Source organism: Pimephales promelas, chromosome 4 (assembly GCF_988280905.1).
Source record: "Pimephales promelas chromosome 4, fPimPro1.hap1.1, whole genome shotgun sequence".
NCBI classification, from domain to species: Eukaryota; Metazoa; Chordata; class Actinopteri; order Cypriniformes; family Leuciscidae; genus Pimephales; species Pimephales promelas.
Window position 1 is genome coordinate 43,970,462 of NC_142772.1, and position 21,365 is coordinate 43,991,826.

At 35.7% G+C, this 21,365-nt stretch overlaps 1 protein-coding gene across 1 annotated transcript; it reads left to right on the forward strand.

The window, feature by feature from the left end:
• The first annotated feature begins 594 nt into the window (after positions 1-594).
• Positions 595-20,516, forward strand: castor1 (cytosolic arginine sensor for mTORC1 subunit 1). Its single transcript, XM_039659754.2, has 9 exons — positions 595-925; positions 6,387-6,457; positions 9,838-10,031; positions 11,759-11,894; positions 14,104-14,227; positions 15,805-15,915; positions 16,010-16,092; positions 17,406-17,500; positions 20,327-20,516. Exons 1-9 carry the CDS (start codon positions 813-815, stop codon positions 20,393-20,395), a joined length of 996 nt encoding a protein of 331 aa, XP_039515688.2. The 5' UTR covers positions 595-812; the 3' UTR covers positions 20,396-20,516.
• The last annotated feature ends 849 nt before the right edge of the window (positions 20,517-21,365 follow it).

Genomic DNA, 21,365 nt, shown 5'->3' on the forward strand with positions numbered 1-21,365 from the left:
ACCCATTTTAAATGCTGCTGTCCTTTTAAGAACAAGGGGGCGTGTGACACAACTGCCGAACCATACAAGTAGAAGAAAATGAACTGGTAGTAGAAAGACAGTTAGCGGGAAACGAGGACTCAATGTGGGCGGGGCTTCGCGAAACGTTTTTCTCAGTAGCTCCACGTCATTTTTACAGGTGTTAATTACTGCCCATAAATATTTGTTTGTTTTAGGGATTTAAAAAAATATATTTTTCAATAATAATAATTAAAAAAAAAATATTGATAGAGAAGCGAAATATAGACGGCGTTGTCACGTGATACCTGTTTCTTTTCTCAGCGCGGTTTGGGATCGACCAATCACAGGTGACATCACGCTCACTTGTGATGATTTCATTTAGATTTTTAGAAGAATTGTTTTTTTAACAGCTTGCAATGATAGATCTATTCATGTGTCAGGTGACAATTCTTTAAAATAATAATTAAAAATAATCTACAAATATCTCCAATAAGACAAATAAGCAGCTATGTGAATTCGAATCGATTCGAATGAGCGTTCTGGGGCTCCGTACGCCCCCTGGAGGAAGCACTCTGTAAATCCAATTGTAAAGAGTTCTTTATATCCACTTTCCAAATCATTTCTTGAATCGGATTACATTCAATGTGTCACTCGCACCAGCCAGCCAGCGTGCCCAGTGCACGAGGATGAAGCGTTTTGATAGCAGGGTGTAACACAACATAGAGGGATCTCGCGTAGCGTTATCTAACGCGCCCACCTGGACTGTATATAATACATTTTTCAACGGTGTTTTCCTTGGAAGTTAGTCAACGATGGACCTGCACATCTTGGACCACAGGTTAAGAGTCACTTGTATCAGCAAATCTGGTCTGGAACATTACACCCACCCTCTGATCAAGCTGATATTTTTAAGAAACAGGACGAGGTAAGAACAGTCAACGCCTGTATGAGCTTGCAAACGTGTTATTACGCGTTTGCAATGATGCAAATAATATCTTGTCTAGACAGCAATTCAAGTACATACTTTGCAGTGCGTTCAACTGCATGAGCCTCACCCTGTTCTGGTTAGTTTGGAGAAATGATAAATAACCAAAATTTCACATCATGCAAACGAGGCCTTTGTAAGCTTACAGTGGCACACTGATATAGCTAAACTGTTTTCATGAAGTGAGCAATTTCTTGTGCTCAGCTGTGTAAATGACTGAAACCTAGTGTGCTGCCTACCTGGACAACATACTTGGGTATGCATGTTTTGACATATATCTGATAAGTTACATTTTTATGCTAAATGAACAGGGGACAAAATAAAACCATTTTCAATGTATAGGTCTGTTGGCCTATATACCATGTATTTAAAATGCATAAGTAGAGCATTTCACAGTTAAACCATGATTTTTATCAAAACATTACTTTTGTCTCGGTTAATGGAGTTACTCTGTAATATTTGCACTTGAATAAAAGTTAGGGTTTGAGTAATATCTTTCTACATGGCCAAAGTGACATCTATGGAAAAGAAGATTTGTTTGAAGGGTTTTTTTTTTCCAAATGTGATCGTAAAATGTCACCGATTTAAAGGGATAGTTCACCCAAAAATTAATATTTTGTCATTTACTCACACTCAAGATGTTCTAAATCTGTGTTTCTTTCTTTTGCTGAACACAAAATAAGATATTTGACGGAAACCATTGACTTTTTTTTCATAGTATTTGTATATATACATTTTTTTTCAACTAAGAAAGTCAATTGGTGCCGTCAACCGTCTAATGACAGATTTCATTCTTTTGGGTGAACTATCCCTTTAAGTAATTTGTTGGGCATCATGTGACATTAGTATCTGCTAAATGCCATTGAATTTGAGTTTTTTTCAAGCCTGTGGAGACTTTCAGGTTTGGATTCCCACAGAGCTTAGAAAAAGATGTGTTTGTGTATAGTAAGATATTAATTTTCTGGCTTGTTCAGCCATATCTTGTTGAACATTCCAGAACCTTGAATGCTACAGATAATGCTCCAGAGTTGAGCATATCACTTCCTAAACATAAATCTAAGCCCTATTTAATCTTAAAATGCAGAAATTAAAGGGATAGCTCACCCAAAAATTCTCTCACCATCATTTACTCACCCTCATATTGTTCCAAATTTACAATATAACACTTGAGACTCCATGCTCTATATTCAAAGTCTTCTGAAACAATCCATAGGTTTAGTGAAATTAATAAAATTAGTTTGTTTTCTTATCTGAAAATGCATATAGTGCATATTCAAACTTGGCATGCCAGTTTCAATCATTGGCTATCTTTCCATCCAAAGTTGCGAATTTAGCTTTTGTAAAATTGGAATATCGCATAAATCATTTGTGAATAAAGCACAGTTTCCATCCTGTGAAAAATCATCACTTCTTGGGAAATTGGTGCAAAAAATCTGTAATAATAATGGAAGTTCATGCAATTGGGGAAACCACTGTGGCTTGTTTTCCTATGATGATGAATGACTCTCAGAGTACACATACGAAACGCAATAAACACTGTCATATTATCTTGCGTGCCGTTCAGATGCCTGATGTTTGTTGGAAACGCAAACATGTTAGACGCTTCTAGGTAGTCATTATACCAATTATCATTGGTACATTGGTCATTATACCATTATATCAGACTTTGGCTTTGGTATTTCAGAATGAACTAACCAATAGATGCTGTGCAATAAAAACCACTGGTTAGTCCAGTGAAGCAAAGACATGTTAGTTTTTTGTTGCACATTTAGCGATTTTATTCGGTAGGCTAAATGCGTTTCGATTTATCGGATTAAAAAAAAGTATCTTCCTCAATTGAGTGCATATGTTTTTTATGAGATTTTTATTTTTTATGTATGCGCACTTTGGTGTTTCCATAGTACATAGACTAGTACAAAGCTATTTTCTATGATGAAGCCACCTTCCGACTGTTTGGGACATCTGGAAAATTGATTGTTTGGACAAGAAAAGGTGAACGCTACCATGATTCCTGTGTCGGGCCAACAGTGAGGCATCCTGAGACCATCCATGTGAGGGGTTAATTTTCATCCAAGGGAGTCGGCTCTCTCACAATTCTGCCCAAAAACTCTGCCATAAATGGTTTCAAAACGTCCCACAACTTCTCCCAACAACCCAGGAGCAATATGGTGATGATTCATGCATTGGAGCACCATGTCACAAGGCAAGAGGGATTATGAATTGGCTCGGAGATCATAACTTTGACATTTTGGATCCATGGCCAGGCAACTCCCAGGATCTTAATCCCATAAAGAGCTTGTGGTCAATCCTCAAATGGCGATTGGACAAACAGAAGTCCACAAATTGCGACAAAATGTGTCACCATCATTCATGGTTTGTCCCTGAAGTTGATATCCAGCATGCCAGAAGATATTGCAAATATTTTGCATTTTTCTTTGTAAAAAAAAAAGCCTTTAAAACTGATGAAATACAAATCATTGATTTCCAGTATACCTTAGAATCATGTGTAAAATAACCAACAAACACAAAATTTAGGTCATTGACAATACTTTTATGGCTTTTTGCAATTATTAAATTGCTAGGGCTCTGATTGAAATAAATTGGACGCGTCTCAGAGTGAAGCTCGACACTGCGCTCTTACACACATCCGCCAGTGTTTGCAGCGTTTTAAAGCGGCTCGGCTCTGTGGTAAATAAGCAGATGGAGTACCGTAAATGCTGTAGTAAATAATCTGCTCTAAATTTTGGGTCTCTTTAAAATGCATTGGGGAACACGACATGGCCAACCATCTTACACTGAACAAAATTATAAATGCAACACGTTTGTTTTTGCCCCATTTTTCATGAGCTGAACTCAAAGATCTAAGACATTTTCCATGTACACAAAAGGCCTATTTCTCTCAAATATTGTTCACACATCTGTCTAAATCAGTGTTAGTGAGCACTTCTCCTTTGCTGAGATAATCCATCCACCTCACAGGTGTGGCATATCAAGATGCTGATTAGACAGTGTGATTATTGCACAGGTGTGCCTTAGGCTGGCCACAATAAAAGGCCACTCTAAAATAGGCAAAATATAATGCAGTTTATGTAAAACGGCACCAAAACCGTGAGTGATTTGAACCATTGCATGTATATTGTTGTCTGAGGTGAACTTATGACATTCGCTTGGTTTTTACATTAAAAAACATCAAAATGAATAAGTTATAGGCTATTTTCTACCCAAGTTTTGAGCCCAGCCCAAAAACGCTCGGTTTTTATAGGCATCTCGCATTGAAGACTTGGAAGTAACGCCCACTGCTGTGAGTGGATAACAGTTTTGCATATTATAATGAGTTTCACTCTCGGCCCGGTTTGTCATCACGAGGTAGGAATCTATGTTATTTAGCTATGCATGTAATGCACGAATCGGTGGGCGGGGCTAAACCGGCCGTGTTGATCTTCTTCTGCGGGGGTGGTGTTTTATCCTCTTTGACGTCATAGTTCCCCACTTTGAAAAACGAGTCGTTTGCGGAGGCTGGTGTCAATAAAAGCTTTTATTGGACTAACAAGGACGTTTTCAGTTCTGAAACGTACAGGATATTCTTATAATATGACCTCTTAGATGTCAAAAGTTCATCAGTTCATCACCCCTTTAACAGTTGGGAAGACTTTGAAATAGAGTGCACCAATATTAAAAACAGCTCCCTCTCTTTTCTCACCGTTCTGGAGGATGTTGGTTTAACACCACTCCTATATTTCTCTTTTTTCCAGAAGGCTGCAGAGCTCTTACAGGAAGTTGAACCCCGGGAGCTCTAGATGTTGTTAGGAAGTGTGAGACTAGCGGACACAATGCTGCTGTGCTGAGTTAGCCCCGAGGGTGGGCATGTATTATTTTCCCTCTTTTCGGCCTCTGGATTGATGTGCCTAGTCATTGGGGTCCGGATTGCATTCCGCTGAGTTGCAGACAGCACAGGAATCAGCTGCACTGGACCTGTGGGTCGTGTATGGCAGCTCTTCATTCAAATAAGGGCTGCCGTCTGATAGTGTTTCAGTCTTTTTTAACTGCAGGAGTTAAAGGAGTAGTTCACTTTTAAAAAAACTTTTGCTGATAATTTACTCACCCCCATGTCATCCAAGATGTCCACGTCTTTCTTTCTTCAGTCGAAAAGAAATTAAGGATTTTGCTGAAAACATTCCAGCATTTTTCTCCATATAATGGACTTCAATGGGAACCAAACGGTTCAAGGTCCAAATGAGAGTTTCAATGCAAACTGTTCAAAGGGCTTTTCGCTCAAAAATGACATTTTGAATGCAAATATGACATTGTTTAAGATGTCTTTGTTATGACAACTTGACATAAAATGAAGTTAAACCGTCATGTGGTTGGCTTTGATATTGGCTGTCATGAGGCCACTAGAACTGTGTCATGAATATTTTTCGTGACCTCAACTACAGTGGTACACATTGAATTTGTCATTAAAAAGTTATAATGGCTTCATGACAGCCAATGTCAAAACCAACCACCTGACAGTTTAATGTAATGTTAACCAATAAAGCTAGGTGGTTTTTAAGTTTGATAATTAATCATGTTTATGACAGGTTGTGTTGTCTAGACCTGTCAGTGTCTGTCATGACAACTTGACATTACTTAGAGTCTAAGTAATGTCAAGTTGTCATGACAGACACTGACAGGTTATGATGTATTGGTTTATGTCAAGGTGTCATAAAGACATCTCAAACAATGTCATATTTGCATTAAAAATGTCATAACTGAGCAAATGACTCTTAATAACAGTTGTCACAAACATGCATAAAACTTCCTACATATTCATAACTTATCATGTTAGTCTTATGCACACCCCGTCAAGTAAAGTGTTACCATTTTATCTTTGGTTCCAGTTAAAATTCATGACCCAGTCTAGATTTCAATTGCACAATTCAACAGCTCAAGAGTTCTTTTCCCATGATTCCCGGCTGCTTCTCAGCTCTGTGGCTCTTAGACAATAGATCGACTGAATGAAGTGGAGCATGTTGTTCTGGGTTCCTGGACCGGCCCCTAAAATATTTGGGTCAAACCCCATCGTGAAGAAAGCAATTCACACAAACGCACAATCTTGCGTTCTCTTCACCTCAAATTTATCAACCACAACAAACCAGTTCAGCATCAACCCAAATGCAGAATGGTGTGAATATTTCAGATGTTGTTGACTCTAACTTTAAGTGAAAGCTTTCACTTTTCTGCAAAGGGTTCTGATGTGGTTTCTCTCCATTTCACGCCTCCCTGCTGGAACACACTTTACAACAATCTGCCATTGTTTTTGTCCATTAATGCAATGTCTGATCTGCCTGTTTTGTTTTTTCTCTCTCTCTCCATTTATTTGTTTTCCCTCTCTCATGTGGCTTTTCTCTTTCTCTCACAGATGCAAATTTTTCAGCCTCACAGAAACTCCGGAAAATTACACCGTTGTCCTTGATGAAGAGGGATTTAAAGGTAACACACACACAAACTGCTCTCCTAATTCTCTTGTGTTTAGTTGATGATGACACACATTGCCATGGAATGTACTGAGAATTATATCATTTGTTTGTTAATTCTGTTTGTTGTGATTATATGTTGTCAACATTTGATCCTGGGGATTCATAATCACACTGTACATTTCCAAACCATGAGGTAACATTCTTATTTGCATATATGCAGTGTGAACCGCCATGATTGGATAAAAAAATATTCAGCATATTCAGTATTTAAATACTGAAGCTTTTTTGACTAAATTCAAGTTGAAATCAGTCTTTAATTGATTCATTACTTGAAACTGCATTGAAATGTGAAGAATATGGAAATGTGACATATTTGAACAAGATGGACAGAATAATGCTTTTTCATGGTTTCACATAATTATCAGCATAGTTTCACATTTTATTCTTGTGGCGGCATCACTCCAGTCTTTAGTGTCACATTTTTTCTTCTTCTCCAAAATCATTCTAAAATGCTGATTTGGATATTGGTTGAAAATGGTACGTCTTTGCATATAAAATGTCTTTGCTGTCACTTGATCAATTTATTCAGCAAAGACACATTGCAAGTATAATTTTTTTAAGAGTTCACTTTTAAAAAAAACTTTTGCTGATAATTTATCTTTTATAAGCTCAAATGCTCTGCTCTGTGATTCGCGTTCGTGACTCTCCTATTCGAACTCGTTCATCAAAATGAACTAATCTTTTCCTGAGTCAACTCGTTCATTTAGTTCGTTGAATGAACCAAATGACTTGAAAAAAGATTCGTTAATTTTGATAAACGAGTTCGAACAGGGGAGTCACGAACGTGCATCACAGAACAGAGCAAGGCGACCATTTGAGCTTATAAAACCTTAAACTTAGTTATTTATTTTTGAAATAAGCGATCGTTTTGCTTGATAAGACCCTTATTCATCGTCAGAAATCGTTTAAAGCCCTTTGAACAGTTTGCAGTTTGTACTGAAAGTGTCTTTTGGACCTTGAACCGTTTGGTTCCCATTGAAGTCCATTATATGGAGAAAAATCCTGGAATGTTTTCATCAAAAACCTTAATTTCTTTTCGACTGAAGAAAGAATGACGTGCACATCTTGGATGACATGGGGGTGAGTAAATTATCAGCAAATGTTTTTTTTAAAAGTGAACTACTCCTTTAAAATGTATTTGTTTTATGTGTTAGTTAGTTTGTTTGATTGTTTGTTAATTAGTTTGTTAGTTAGTTAGCAGGGCAAATGCAAATCTGAACTACTGACCCAATTCGACCAGCAGAAAAATATCTTGGTTGTTATTGATCTATTGATATATTGGCTCTGGAGCATTGATCAGCGAGCAGGTGAAGGTTACACTGAGTTCTTGGCTGTTATCATCAAGCCGCTCTGTAACCCTGTTCTTCGCCTCTGATCCAAACAGCTGTTTCCTCTGTGCTGACAAACCCCTGCGACTCCACAGCTAGAATCTTTTCCTCTTCTCATAGTCTACAGGAAGGCAAACACGACTATTTACAAAGTTTCAGAGGCAGTGTTTGTTTGCAGGTTTTCTGATAGGAGAACAAGCTATTTTCTTTCATTTTGAGAGGTCTGTGTGTTTAAAACGTACAGTATGATCATGTTCCTGTGTTAATGGGTTACAGAATCATCCTATTCATTTCTGATGGTGGCATGCCTGCCCACGAAGACGTTTGCAACTTCTTGCTGTGAATAATTATAGACTCTGGATTAGTTAGTGTTAACACAATCAGTATTTGAGAAATAACTTCCTATTGTGCTCTGTGGTTTAGTCTGTGAGACTGTAATCTCGTTAGACTAGTTTCATTGCAGAGGGTTTATCTGAAGAAAATGTGATTGTTGTTTGCTTGAGCAAAACTCTCTACCATTTGCTTATTGGTTGAGGTCCTAAAAGATCCTAAGATGCACTACTGTTCACAATATTTTTTTAATTTAGTATTTTGGGGGAAAGTCTTTTGTTCACTGAGACTATAAAAAAAAACATAATATTGTGAAATATTATTACATTTTAAAATGTTTTCTATTTGAATATTCTTGAAAATGATTTTTTCCCCTGTGATCAAAGCTGAATTGCCAGCATCATTGTGTCACATGATCCTTCAGAAATCATTCTAATATGATGGATTGCTAATAACATTTCTTATTATCAATAATGGAATGTGTAAACTGTTATTTGATGTATAGATTATTAGAGCATTTATTTTAAATAGCAATTATTTGTAATGTTTTTACTGTTTTACTGTCACTTTTGATCAGTTCAATACGGAAGAGGATTAGGGCCAAGCAATAATAAAAAAAATAAAACCATCTCGAGATTAAAGTCATTATAATGCGAGATTAAACTCGTTCAATTGCGAGAAAAAAGTCTAAATGCAATCTAGAATAAACTCATTAAATATCGAGAATAAAGTCGTTGTGTTCCGAGAAAAAAGTCAAAATACAATCTTGAGAATAAACTATTTAAATATCGAGATTAAAGTCCTTATAATGCGAGATTAAACTCGTAAATTTCGAGGGAAAAAAGTCGAAATACAATCTTGAGAATAAACTCGTTAAATATCGAGAATAAAGTCGTTGTGTTTCGAGAAAAAACTCTTTAAATTTCGAGAAAAAAGCCGAAATACAATCTTGAGAATAAACTCATTAAATATCGAGAATAAAGACATTATAATGCAAGATTAAACTTGTACATTTTGAGAAAAATTTGAAATACAATCTTGAGAATAAACTCATTAAATATCGAGAATAAAATCGTGTTTCGAGAAAAAACTCGTTCAATTTCGAGAAAAAAGTCGAAATACAATCTTCAGAATAAACTCTTTAAATATCGAGATTAAAGTCATTATAATGCGAAATTAAACTCGTACATTTTGAGAAAAATTCGAAATACAATCTTGAGAATAAACTAATCATTATAATGCGAGATTAAACTTAAATTTCGAGAAAAAAAGTTTATTTTCAAGATTGTATTTATACTTTTTTATTCTTTAAATTTAACAAGTTTAATTTCGCATTATAATGACTTTAATCTCGAGATGGTTTTATTTTTTTTATTATTGCTTGGCCCTAATCCTCTTCCAAAGTTTAATGTTTTATTTTTCTGAATAAAAGTATTCAATTCTTTCCAAATTTTTTTAAAAAATCTTACTGACCACAAACTTTTAAACTGTAATGTATCAGTCCTTCGAGTAAAAATCATTCAGTGCAGAATGAGTTTCTCAATGAAGTTCTCTACTAAAAAATAGTCTTTTCTCTACAAATGTCGTAAAGTGTGTTTGGAAATGAATGTAAACCTGTTGTTTAAAACTGGTATATTTGATTGATACGGACTGGTCCATCCTCCTGTTCCCCCAGAGCTACAACTGTCCGAGCACTTACAGGTGGAGGGCTCTACTTGGCTCCCGCTCAATGTCGTCTCCAATGGCAACGCCTCCAGCAGCTCACAGGCCGTGGGTGTCACCAAGATCGCCAAGTCTGTTATTGCGCCATTAGCTGAGCAGCATGTATCCGTGTTCATGCTCTCTACGTATCAGACCGACTTTATTCTGGTAAGCGAGTGTGTTGTCTTTGAGATCATTGGCTGTTTCCATCCACCCAAATTTTTGGATTATCACACAAAAAAGCATAAAGGTCTGCATATATTCTAAATATGCACATAATTGTTTTTATCTGATAATAAGACATGCTCTTAGACTACGCTGGAAACACATTTACCAAATAAATCAGGGAATCAAATCATGTGACTTCAGGAGTGAATGTGATTGGATAATTGGACTTACTAGTGGATCAGTTTCATTACACAGCATCTGAAAATTGTGCTTGATTTGGTTTAATTCCCTCCCCGAAGTGTCCCTCATGATTGATTTCTAAGGGTGTAATGATGCACAGAAAGACCACCTCAAAGAGCGTGCACAGAGAAGTCCAAATTCAACATGATTTAATGACTCGTAAATGTAAGTACACATTGATGGCCTAAGCCACGAAACAAGCGGTTTGTGTGAGAAAACAAACAGTATTTATATCGTTTTTACCTCTTGTAACCACAGCCACAAAGCACCTGTGCCTTCGGATCACTTGTGGTTACACGAGGTAAAAACGATATAAATAATGTTCGTTTTCTCACACAAACCGCTCGTTTCGTGTCTTAGGCCATCAATGTGTACTTACATTTACGAGTCATTACATCATGTTTAATTTGGACTTCTCTGTGCATGCTCTTTGAGGTGGTGACCATAGACCTGCATTATATGACTGACAGACAAGAACGGTTTGACTTAAAAATTTCAAAATTGAAAATACTGCGGAAACAAAGACACCTACATCTTGGATGCCCTTGAGGTAAGCTAAAACATACCAAAAATTAATTTCAAAGTGAACTATCCATTTAATATTTATTCTTGCATGTCATATGACATTCTTAACATGTCACAACCCGCAATAAGAGATGTTAGAGCTTCCATAAACTTTTCAACTTATTTATTTATTTATTTTAGATTGTGATAATTATGATAACTCTGACATGAACGGAACGCAGCAGTATTATTTCATAATTATTTGTATGTATTTGTTGCTTATTTTTTAAAATAGCTTTGTGCCGTGAATGTCATTTACTAAGCAAAGAAAGCAACAAACACAGAAGTGGAGCTGGTGGACAATTGGCTGAACCCAGAGACACAGAACAGTGTTAATAAATAAAGTATTAAGGAAACATGCTCTAACACATAACACTCCTGCTTGTTGTAAATGTTTTACACCTTTATGACCCCCTTTTGTTTTTAATAAGTTGGTAGATGTTTAATGAAAGTGATGATGTCTGGAGATTTATGTGCTAGAATCTATAAATTATTCTGAATCCTTGACCTTGATTTCCAATTCCAAAAAAAAAAAAAAGATGACATTTATAAGACTGGCACCAAATAGTCACCCACAGGGGGTGCTACAACAACAACTAAAAACATAATCTTCAGAACCGTTTGATTCAATTTTGCTTGTTTTTTGGTTACACTTTTTTGTGTCTTTAAGTACTGGGAAATATTATTGAACTACATGCACTTACTATAGTTTTATGATTAGGTTTTGGTTTAAGGTTATACATAATTTAGTTATGCATAAAAGAACACTAAAATAAAGTTTTGCCATTTTTTTTTTTAACAAGTGATAAAAATGCAATAATAGTGAAGTACAAAATAAACATGGCCACCTCAGGGAGTGCTGTTAGGAGTTTTATATAAAAATGTATTTGATCACCTTACTGACCTGGATGTGTGTGTTTTAGGTGCGGGAGAAAGACCTCTCGGTGGTGGTGGGGACTCTAGTGGAGGAGTTTAATATTTTCCGAGAAGAGGGGGGAGAGTCAGTGCCTGTCCACAGTCAGGACGCCTGCAACGGCCTTCATCGAAATGGAAGAGAGGGTGAGAGTGGATAAAGGAAAGCCATATACTTTTGCTCAAAGTTTGGGGTTGGAATGATGAAGGTAGTCTCTTATGCTTACCAAGGCTGCATATCAAAAAATACAGTAAAAACTAAATCTATTCAATTTGTATTGTCACATGATCCTTCAGAAATCATTCAATATGCTGATTTGCTGCTCAAGAAACATTTCTTATTAGTATCTACTGTATGTTAAAAAAACCTTTGTGTTGCCTAATATTGTTATGGAGACACTTGTTTTCTTCTAGTATTCTTTGACTAGTAGAAAGTACAAAAGTACAGCATTTATTTAAAATAGAAATATTTTGGAACATAAATGCCTTTACTGTAGCTTTTGGTCAATTTAATGCATCCTTGATAAATATAAAAGTACTTAAAGTCATACTGTCCCCAAGCTTTTGAATGGTAGTGTATTCTCACATATCTTGCGCTTACCCTTTTTTGTTTTGTTTTATTTTTGAAGAGGACAAAAATAATGTGAAATTGTAAAATGGATCTTTTTAAGAATAGTTCATTATACTATGGAAACATACTGTAGCTTTAATATTTCTAAACTAATATATAAAAAGATCTAAAGGCAGATTTACTACAATCTTAAAAATAAACGGCATTAAAAAACTACTGTCAGGATTTCCTAAAGACACACGGTGATGAATTGGCTCTGAAAAGGTGCGGACAGGGTTATTTTTGCGGCTGACATTATTGCATATGTGTTCGTAGGAGTGAAGTATTTAAATGAATCATGCAAGGTGATTTACTAAGGTTTGCGCTCGTCATTTAACTGGTACTTGTGAAATTATTTACCGCAAAAGCATGTCTTAAAGTACGGAGGCGTATTGCATTCACTTGAAGAAAAAAAAATCTACTCTGTTTTTCTGAATTAATGAGTTAATTTTTCATGAGAAAAAAAATTTTTTTCTCTGTTTTTCTGAATTAATGAGTTAATTTTTCATGAGAACATTTTTTTTGCTCTGTTTTTCTGAATTAACGAGTTAATTTTTCATGAGAATTTTTTTTGCTCTGTTTTTCTGAATTAATGAGTTAATTTTTCATGAGGAAAATGTTTTTCTCTGTTTTTCTGAATTAATGAGTTAATTTTTCATGGAATTTTTTTTTTTTTGAAAAAACAGAGCAAAAACTTTTTTTTCTCACGAAAAATTAACTCATTAATTCAGAAAAACAGAGAAAAAAATATTTTCTCATGAAAATTTAACTCATTAATTCAGAAAAACAGAGAAAAACTTTTTTTCTCATGAAAAATTAACTCATTAATTCTGAAAAGCAGAGCAAAAAAAAATTTCTCATGAAAAATTAACTCGTTAATTCAGAAAAACGAAGCAAAAAAATTTGTCTCATGAAAAATTAACTCATTAATTCAGAAAAACAGAGAAAAAAAAAATTTTCTCATGAAAAATTAACTCATTAATTCAGAAAAACAGAGCAATTTTTTTTTCTCATGAAAAATTAACTCATTAATTCAGAAAAACAGAGTAGATTTTTTTTCTTCAAGTGAATGCAATACGCCTCCGTATTAAAGGGATAGTTCAATTTGAAATTAATTTTTGGTATGTTTTAGCTTACCTCAAGGGCATCCAAGATGTAGGTGTCTTTGTTTCCGCAGAAGTTTCAATTTTGATATTTTTAGGTCAAACCGTTCTTGTCTGTCAGTCATATAATGGAGGTCTATGGTCACCACCTCAAAGAGCATGCACAGAGAAGTCCAAATTAAACATGATTTAATGACTCGTAAATGTAAGTACACATTGATGACCTAAGACACGAAACGAGCGCTTTGTGTGAGAAAACGAACAGTATTTATATCGTTTTTACCTGTTGTAACCACAGCCACGTCCAAGTGATCTGAAGGCACGGGCGCTTCGGTCTGTGTCCTAAGTGAACTATCCCGATGCTAATTTGGACTGCTTTTGGTAGATTGTGATTATGGAAATGATCCGGCTGTGTCTGTGTTCTTTATTTTGCTTGTCGTCAGTTTCCATTTATGGGTTTGCGTTCTCACTTTGCCCTGTTTAGTAAATCTGGCCCCTGATGTCATTAATACTTGACTGTCCCCTTTTCTTTGTATAATTCATAATTTTACCAGTGTTTTGTATTGACATGTTGATTGAGTGTTAGTATTCCATCTGGTAGTATTGGTTTTTGAGATTTTGAAGTGTTATTTTGTGTGTTCAGCTCCGCATGCCACAGTTCATCCAGTGCTGATTCCTGAGAATCAGTTTTGCGTAATGAGTTTGGATCCGGATACTCTGCCAGCGATCGCCACCACCCTCATAGATGTTCTGTTTTACTCGAACAGGTATGAAAGTGATGCTGTTTTCACTGCTTTGACTTGTGTATTTCATTTCCACTTGATTGGCACCAATAGCAGGCCTAAATTGATTGGTATTTACTGCCACCAAGAGGCTTCTTGAATTAATTTCAGTTTATCACACAATTTGCCTGCTTATAAAACTTACACACTGTAAGCTGTCTAATGGGTTATATGTCGAACGTCACATGACCAAACCTGAAACTGGTCTCATCACATCTGCTTGAAGTGTTAACAGCAGTATGAACTTACAGCGATATCTATGGACTAGATAGATAGGTTAGCTGATTATCTTAAAGGGTTAGTTCACCCAAAAATGAAAATTAAGTCATTAATTACTCACCCCCATGCTGTACCAACCCCGTAAGACCTTCGTTCATCTTCGGAACACAAATAAAGATATTTTTGATTGAATCTGAGGGCTTTATCACTCTTCCATAGACAGCCTGAGGGACTGCCTCTTGACGGCCCAGAAAGTCATTAAAAGAAAAGGTTTAAATATTCCATGTGCCTACAGCGGCTCAACTATAACTTTATCAAGCGACGAGACTACTTTTTGTGCGAAAAAAAAACGTAAATAACGACTTTATTCGACTTTCCATTACTTCCTTATGGGCGCATGCGCGAGAACTGAGACGAGAGACGTTCTTCTTCGACTACTTTTTGTTACCGGCTGCTCACCGCTTAGGAGTTTTACCGCCCCCTACCGTATAAGATGACGTACTGATATAGCCGGAGGCGCAAAACGTTCTGTTTACAAGCAGTACGTCATCTTATACGGTAGGGGGCGGTAAAACTCCTAAGCGGTGAGCAGCCGGTAACAAAAAGTAGTCGAAGAAGAACGGTCTCGTCTCAGTTCTCGCGCATGCGCCCATAAGGAAGTAATGGAAAGTCGAATAAAGTCGTTATTTGTGTTTTTTTTTCGCACAAAAAGTAGTCTCGTCGCTTGATAAAGTTATAGTTGAGCCGCTGTAGGCACATGGAATATTTAAACCTTTTCTTTTAATGACTTTCTGGGCCGTCAAGAGGCAGTCCCTCAGGCTGTCTATGGAAGAGTGATAAAGCCCTCAGATTCAATCAAAAATATCTTTATTTGTGTTCCGAAGATGAACGAAGGTCTTACGGGGTTGGTACAGCATGGGGGTGAGTAATTAATGACTTAATTTTCATTTTTGGGTGAACTAACCCTTTAAGTGTGAAGAAAAATAAAAAAACATTTTAGATAATGATCGAAGGATATTAGTTGTGCTCATCTTTGCTCGTTCCATTGAAGGTATCTTGTTTAAAATGGTGGTTCTATGTTTTATATATAAGACAGCACAGACACAGAAAAGTTAGCCAAAAATATTTCTCCCACAAAAAAAAGAAAAAAAAAGAAAAGTTTCATGTCAAGGGATAAGTTGAATAATGTGGAATTTGTAATCGAGTTCCATTTCAAAAACAATTATAAAAAAAGTTCCAAAGTTCCATTCCAAAGTAATCCATTTATTTTAAATAAGAAAAAAATAGCATTGAAACTCAATAGCAAATGAGTTTTTTTTTTTTAATGCATTTTTCTCCTGCAGTCCTAAAGAGGGCGCCAGTGTTGAGCAGGACATGGAATGTATCAAGTTCTTCTCCTTCTCTCTGATTGATGGATACGTCTCATTGGTGATGGACACAGAAGCACAGAGACAGTAAGACCCTCACCGAGTCATGAACGGGTGATATCAAAGCTTTTTTAGCTGCACATTTCAATACAAATAAAAAACCAATGTGTGTTTGTGTCAGATTCCCAGCTGATCTCCTCTTCACCAGCTCCTCTGGTGAGCTCTGGAGGATGGTGAGAATAGGAGGGCAGCCTCTCGGCTTCGGTGAGCTTTCTTTTAGACACATTCAAAGGCACCATGTGTAACCTTCAACAATCCCACAATGCATTACAGTTAGCTCAGTAAAAGAAAAGTTTAAGATAATGTAGTTAAAGTACAATTCATTCAGTATTGCAAGGTATCAATCTAAAAAATTCACATTTTAATCTTTTTTTTTTTTTTTTTAATAATTGAAAAAGTGCACCCATATATGCTGTTTTAAAGGCTCCTAATTTTGTTCTGGAGTTTCTTATGATCCAAGGTCAAAAAACACTCTTAAAGGAGTAGTTCACTTTACAAAAAACTTTTGCTGATAATTTATGTCAGAATCGTTTAAAGCCCTTTGAACAGTTTGGTTCCCATTAAAGTCCATTATATGGAGAAAAATCCTGGAATGTTTTCATCAAAAACCTTAATTTCTTTTCGACTGAAGAAAGAAAGACATGGACATCTTGGATGACATGGGGTGAGTAAATTATCAGGAAAAGTTTTTTTTTTAAAGTGAACTACTCCTTTAAGCTGACAGCAAAAGTTAGGGAATCACCGGCCTAAACTTGTGAGTTTTTCATGCACTTCACATGTAGTCAACGTTTTGTATGTCACATAGTTGCTGACTATGGTGAGCATGCAAAATAAGTCACCTAATATTTGTGTGGAAACTGTGATGCATACGTTTCAGGTAGGGATGCACCGATATGAAAATTTTGGCCGATACAGATAATTCTTCATATTTGAAAGCCGATAACCGATATATCGGCCGATAAACTTAAATCCTAATTTTTGAGAGGCTAATTACAAAAACAAAAGTCTCACAATTAAATCCATGTTCCAAGCGCACAATTATAATGATGTTCTCATTATAGTGTTGTATAGCCGATATGATAGATTTGCTTTGCACATGTTGTCACGAACCAGATTTTCATTTTTTGAAGAGATTTCAATCATATTTCAAGAAATTCAAAAACATAAACAGTTCTCAACAAGTTTCTCAGCTGAAGGGAATATAATACATTATTTATCGGCTTTAATATATCGGCCAAATTTTCTTACCAGGCCGATAACGATAACATTAAAAATGAACATATATCGGCCGATACCGATATGCTGGCCGATATATCGTGCATCCCTAGTTTCAGGATTATTTGTTAATACATATAAAAAGCTTTTAGCTAGGATGCTTATGTATATAAATGTAATGTTTTTCTTTATGGTCCAATCACTAGTCCAGACAATAGCGAAATTTGTTTCCGAAATAAAATCGGAAAGATTGATTTATTCCAAATATTGACTTTTATCTCACTCGCTGTCTCCTTTTGCAGATGAATGTGGGATAGTTGCTCAGATCTCTCAGCCTCTTGCCGACAGTGATATATCAGCGTATTACATCAGCACCTTCAGCTTTGATCATGCTCTGGTAAGTGGAATATTTTCTCTCTCTTTCTGTTACCCATAATGTTTAAACTCTATGTAATGGTCAACCGATGGGGGTTTTCTACACATCTAGAGATCAGGGTGCCCAATGTTCAATATAATACAAAATAAGTGCATTATTACTTAAATTACAGTCTGTAGAGGTCTAGAATGTGTAGTTTAGTGCATTTAGATTTAGTATGTTTAAATTATTTTTGATATTTACGTGACATTGACTAAAGGGAGGACATGTGGTTGCCTAGTAATCAGCAAACAGAAGAATTTCAGAATCTGCTCCGATTGGACTATTTCTGCAACACCGCCTCTGTTTATTTCCTTTATGTCATGTTAAATCAGTTTCCTATTCTTTTCCACTTTTCCTGGAAACCCAAAAGAGTTTTTAGCAGAAACTGTCTGGTTCCCTATTGGTCACAGGTCATTCTTACTCATCATCAGATCATCAGCTTTATTATCTGACATTTAAATGTGGACCCTTTTATCAAGTTTTTAATATTTAAATAAAAAGAAAAAAAAAATCCACATTTATAACTCTATACTTTGTGTTATATTACCTTGGCTGTAAAAAAATAAAAAGAATTAACTTTGCTGTGAGGGTGTTTCTATTACAATGGCTGACGGAGTGATGGCAAATTTGACATGACTCTCGAGTCTCTCTATTATTATTATTTTTTTTCCTCGTCTGGAAAGTCTTGAAAATAGTATCACAGATTTTTTTTCTTTTGCTAATGCAAATAAAAATGTTTCCTGTCGTCTCACATTCACCCCAACTGAAGTTTACGCAACTACTGTATGACAACTTCTGCTTCGGAGAACACCGGATATATGAAAAGGGTCCGTCTCTGTAATACTTGATTCTGATTGGTCAATCACAACATTTTTGTATAATTAACCATTGTCTCAGGCAAGCATTTTTTTTTTGATTAACCTAGTTTAATTTTTCTCCTCTATCTCGTTCTTCTCATTATAAATAAAAGATTATAAAATATTGTTGTGCGAGTTGAGCTAAACTTTTCCTTACAGCAGAAAATCAATTCAAACATAACATTAAAATAAATTAATGCAAATGTTTGCGTTACTATTTTCTATTTGCTTTACTTTTACTCGCATTGGCATTTCCAACGTCTGTGTTTCGCCAATATTCCACCAAAATAAAAGCTTGAGGATTTGACAGCTCAAGGGTTTGAACATTTGAAAGTGAAGAATAAGACGTATATAAACATTTGTATGGTAAGCTGTAGTGCGTGTTTGTTCTTTGGTCTGTAGCCTTTGTTTTTTGTGTCTAGATGTCTTTGCAGTAGCAATATGAGCCATGTTCATATGAAATGAAATGTCATATTGCAGTACAAACAGTCGCAAATATGTGACAAAATGACTACAATGTAATGTTTTTGGGCCAAATCATACAGCCCTATAATATATAGGCTATGTATAATTTTAAAATAAAGATAAAACGCTTAGGGTACTTCAAGGAAATAGTTTGGCCAGTTACTCATACTATTACTTTTACTATAAGGTCATATGTAAACCTAAAATTGTGGTGGCTGGGACTTCGCTGGCTTGCACTGATGGATTACATCATCATTAATGTTCTCTCTCTATATATATAGCAGTTCTATGTATGGCATGTCTGTGCATGTAAAAAACTTCCTTCTCTGAATTGAATGAATCATGACGGATGATCCTTTTTTTTTTCTTGTGTCAGACTATATATATATATAGTATATATATATATATATATACACATACATACATTAGGGCTGTCAAACGATTAATCGCGATTAATCACATCCAAAATAAAAGTTTGTGTTTGGGTTAGACGAATGCGCGAGAACTGACCTGAAGTACAATTGAAGGAGATCGCAATTGCGATCTCGCGCATGCGTTGTGGAAATCTCTTGAACTCTCGTCTCAGGCCTACAAGGAAGAAAAGGAATAGTCGAATAAAGTCGTTATTTTTGTTTGTTTTTTCGCACAAAAAGTAGTCTCGTCGCTTGATAACCTTATATTTGAGCCACTGTAGTCACATGGAATATTTAATCATTTTCTTCAATGACTTTCTGGGCCGTCAAGTTTCAATCCCTTAGGCAGCCTATGTAGCAGTGACCCACCTCTCAAATTTAATCAAAAATATCTTCATTTGTGTTCCGAAGACGAACGAAGGTCTTACGGGGTTGGTACAGCATGGGGTTGAGTAATTAATAACTTAATTTTCATTTTTGGGTGAACTAACCCAATGGCTAAACGTATCTTTAAAAAAGTTCACAATGCTTCTGCAGATGCAATATAATAATGTAGCCAACATTGAATAAATACATTTTCGTCAGGTTAGATACTGATAATTAATCACTTAACCCCCTTTTATCTCTTTACATAACCACTGAACTCGCGCGTCCTCCATGCCTGTAGTTTTTTAACACCTTTTCACTTGTGTTTGTAGTTCTAACCGAATCCTCTTCCAACGCCGTTATAGAGTGTCTAGCCGGATATAGTAGGCCATCCAGGTCTCTTTGAAACATTCATTTCAACATACTATGATTTGGGACGTACCAATTCTATTTTCGAATACTATTTAGGACGGGTAGTATGCGAATTGGGACGCAGCATCAATACTTTTTCCTGGTGTCATTTCACATTATTTCACACAACTTAATTTCTGAACTTATTTGTTTTGGATTCGTTGTATGCATGGATTACTTGGGTTGTTACCAACATCTGGTGAAAATGTCATGTCATTTCATGCATTTTTGGATGGGATGTGATCATCGTTGTGTTTTTGTGTCATCTAAATTGAAACTTTTTTTTGTCTCAGGTGCCAGAAGAAGATATTGTGAGCGTGACAGAGATGCTCCAAGCTCAGAGGAAAGACATGTCCAGTTGAGGCTGCGGTCGAATGCATCTTCAGCTTATAGACGGTAGAAAAAGACCACTAACACAGTATTACTCCACATGACTGTCTTATAATCAGAGGTGTTTCAGTCACAGCATTTGAGCTTGGGTTTTTAAAAAAAAAAAAAGAAGGCCTAAACGTTTGCTTTTGCAGAAACATGCATTGCTGATAAAATCTCATTACTGAGAATCAAAGTATTTACATGACTGATTTGAAAGGACATTGATACAGCGTTTTAATGCTAGACTGTTTGAAGCACTTTTTTCTCAACGTAATTGTAATATTAGAGGACGCTATTGATTTTGTATGTTTGCAGGGGTAATTATAATGCATAACCAGAAATCCCTGTTTGGTTTACCTATTGCCATTATGTTCCGTAAAAAAATACTTTGAGTATTGCACAAATCTTCCGTTGTTGTCGGAATCAGTATATTTTTTCTTTTTATGTAACCCTGTTTGAGGAATTTTAAACCGTTTTGCAACTTTTTCGTGTCATTTAAACGTTGCACTTTGAAAAGCAGTTACTGATGGTTATTATATTGATCACTTTCGAATGAGCATTTCTAGCATATCGCTAATACTGATATTTTGTTTAAATTCTTGTTTAATTATTTTGCGAGCTCTAAACATGCCCAGCTCTAGTGTGGCCTTACAGTTTCACTTGTTATTTGTTTAATGTCAGAATAGGCTGCTGTTTTGTGGCTTAATTTGGTCACTACTAGTGAACCAATCACAAATATATACCCCAATAATAGTCAAATAGTAGCGATAGTTAATTTAACCTTTTGATTGTGGGGCCCAAAAATATCTTTTAAAATTACATTGAAAACTTTGTCCAGCTATCTTTATAGTGAGCAGCTGCTGGGGTTCATGCAATGAGAAATGCACTAATTGATTTATATTTTGTTGGCACAATCACTAATAAATCCAGGAATCAGATCTGGTAAATGAACAAAGATCT

Bases quoted from the DNA above. Each gene is read 5' to 3' on its own strand.
- castor1 (XM_039659754.2), top strand. From the start codon at position 813: ATGGACCTGCACATCTTGGACCACAGGTTAAGAGTCACTTGTATCAGC. The intron at 6,458-9,837 runs GTAACACACACA...CTGTTCCCCCAG, and splicing joins TGATGAAGAGGGATTTAAAG to AGCTACAACTGTCCGAGCAC. The intron at 16,093-17,405 runs GTGAGCTTTCTT...CTCCTTTTGCAG, and splicing joins AGGGCAGCCTCTCGGCTTCG to ATGAATGTGGGATAGTTGCT.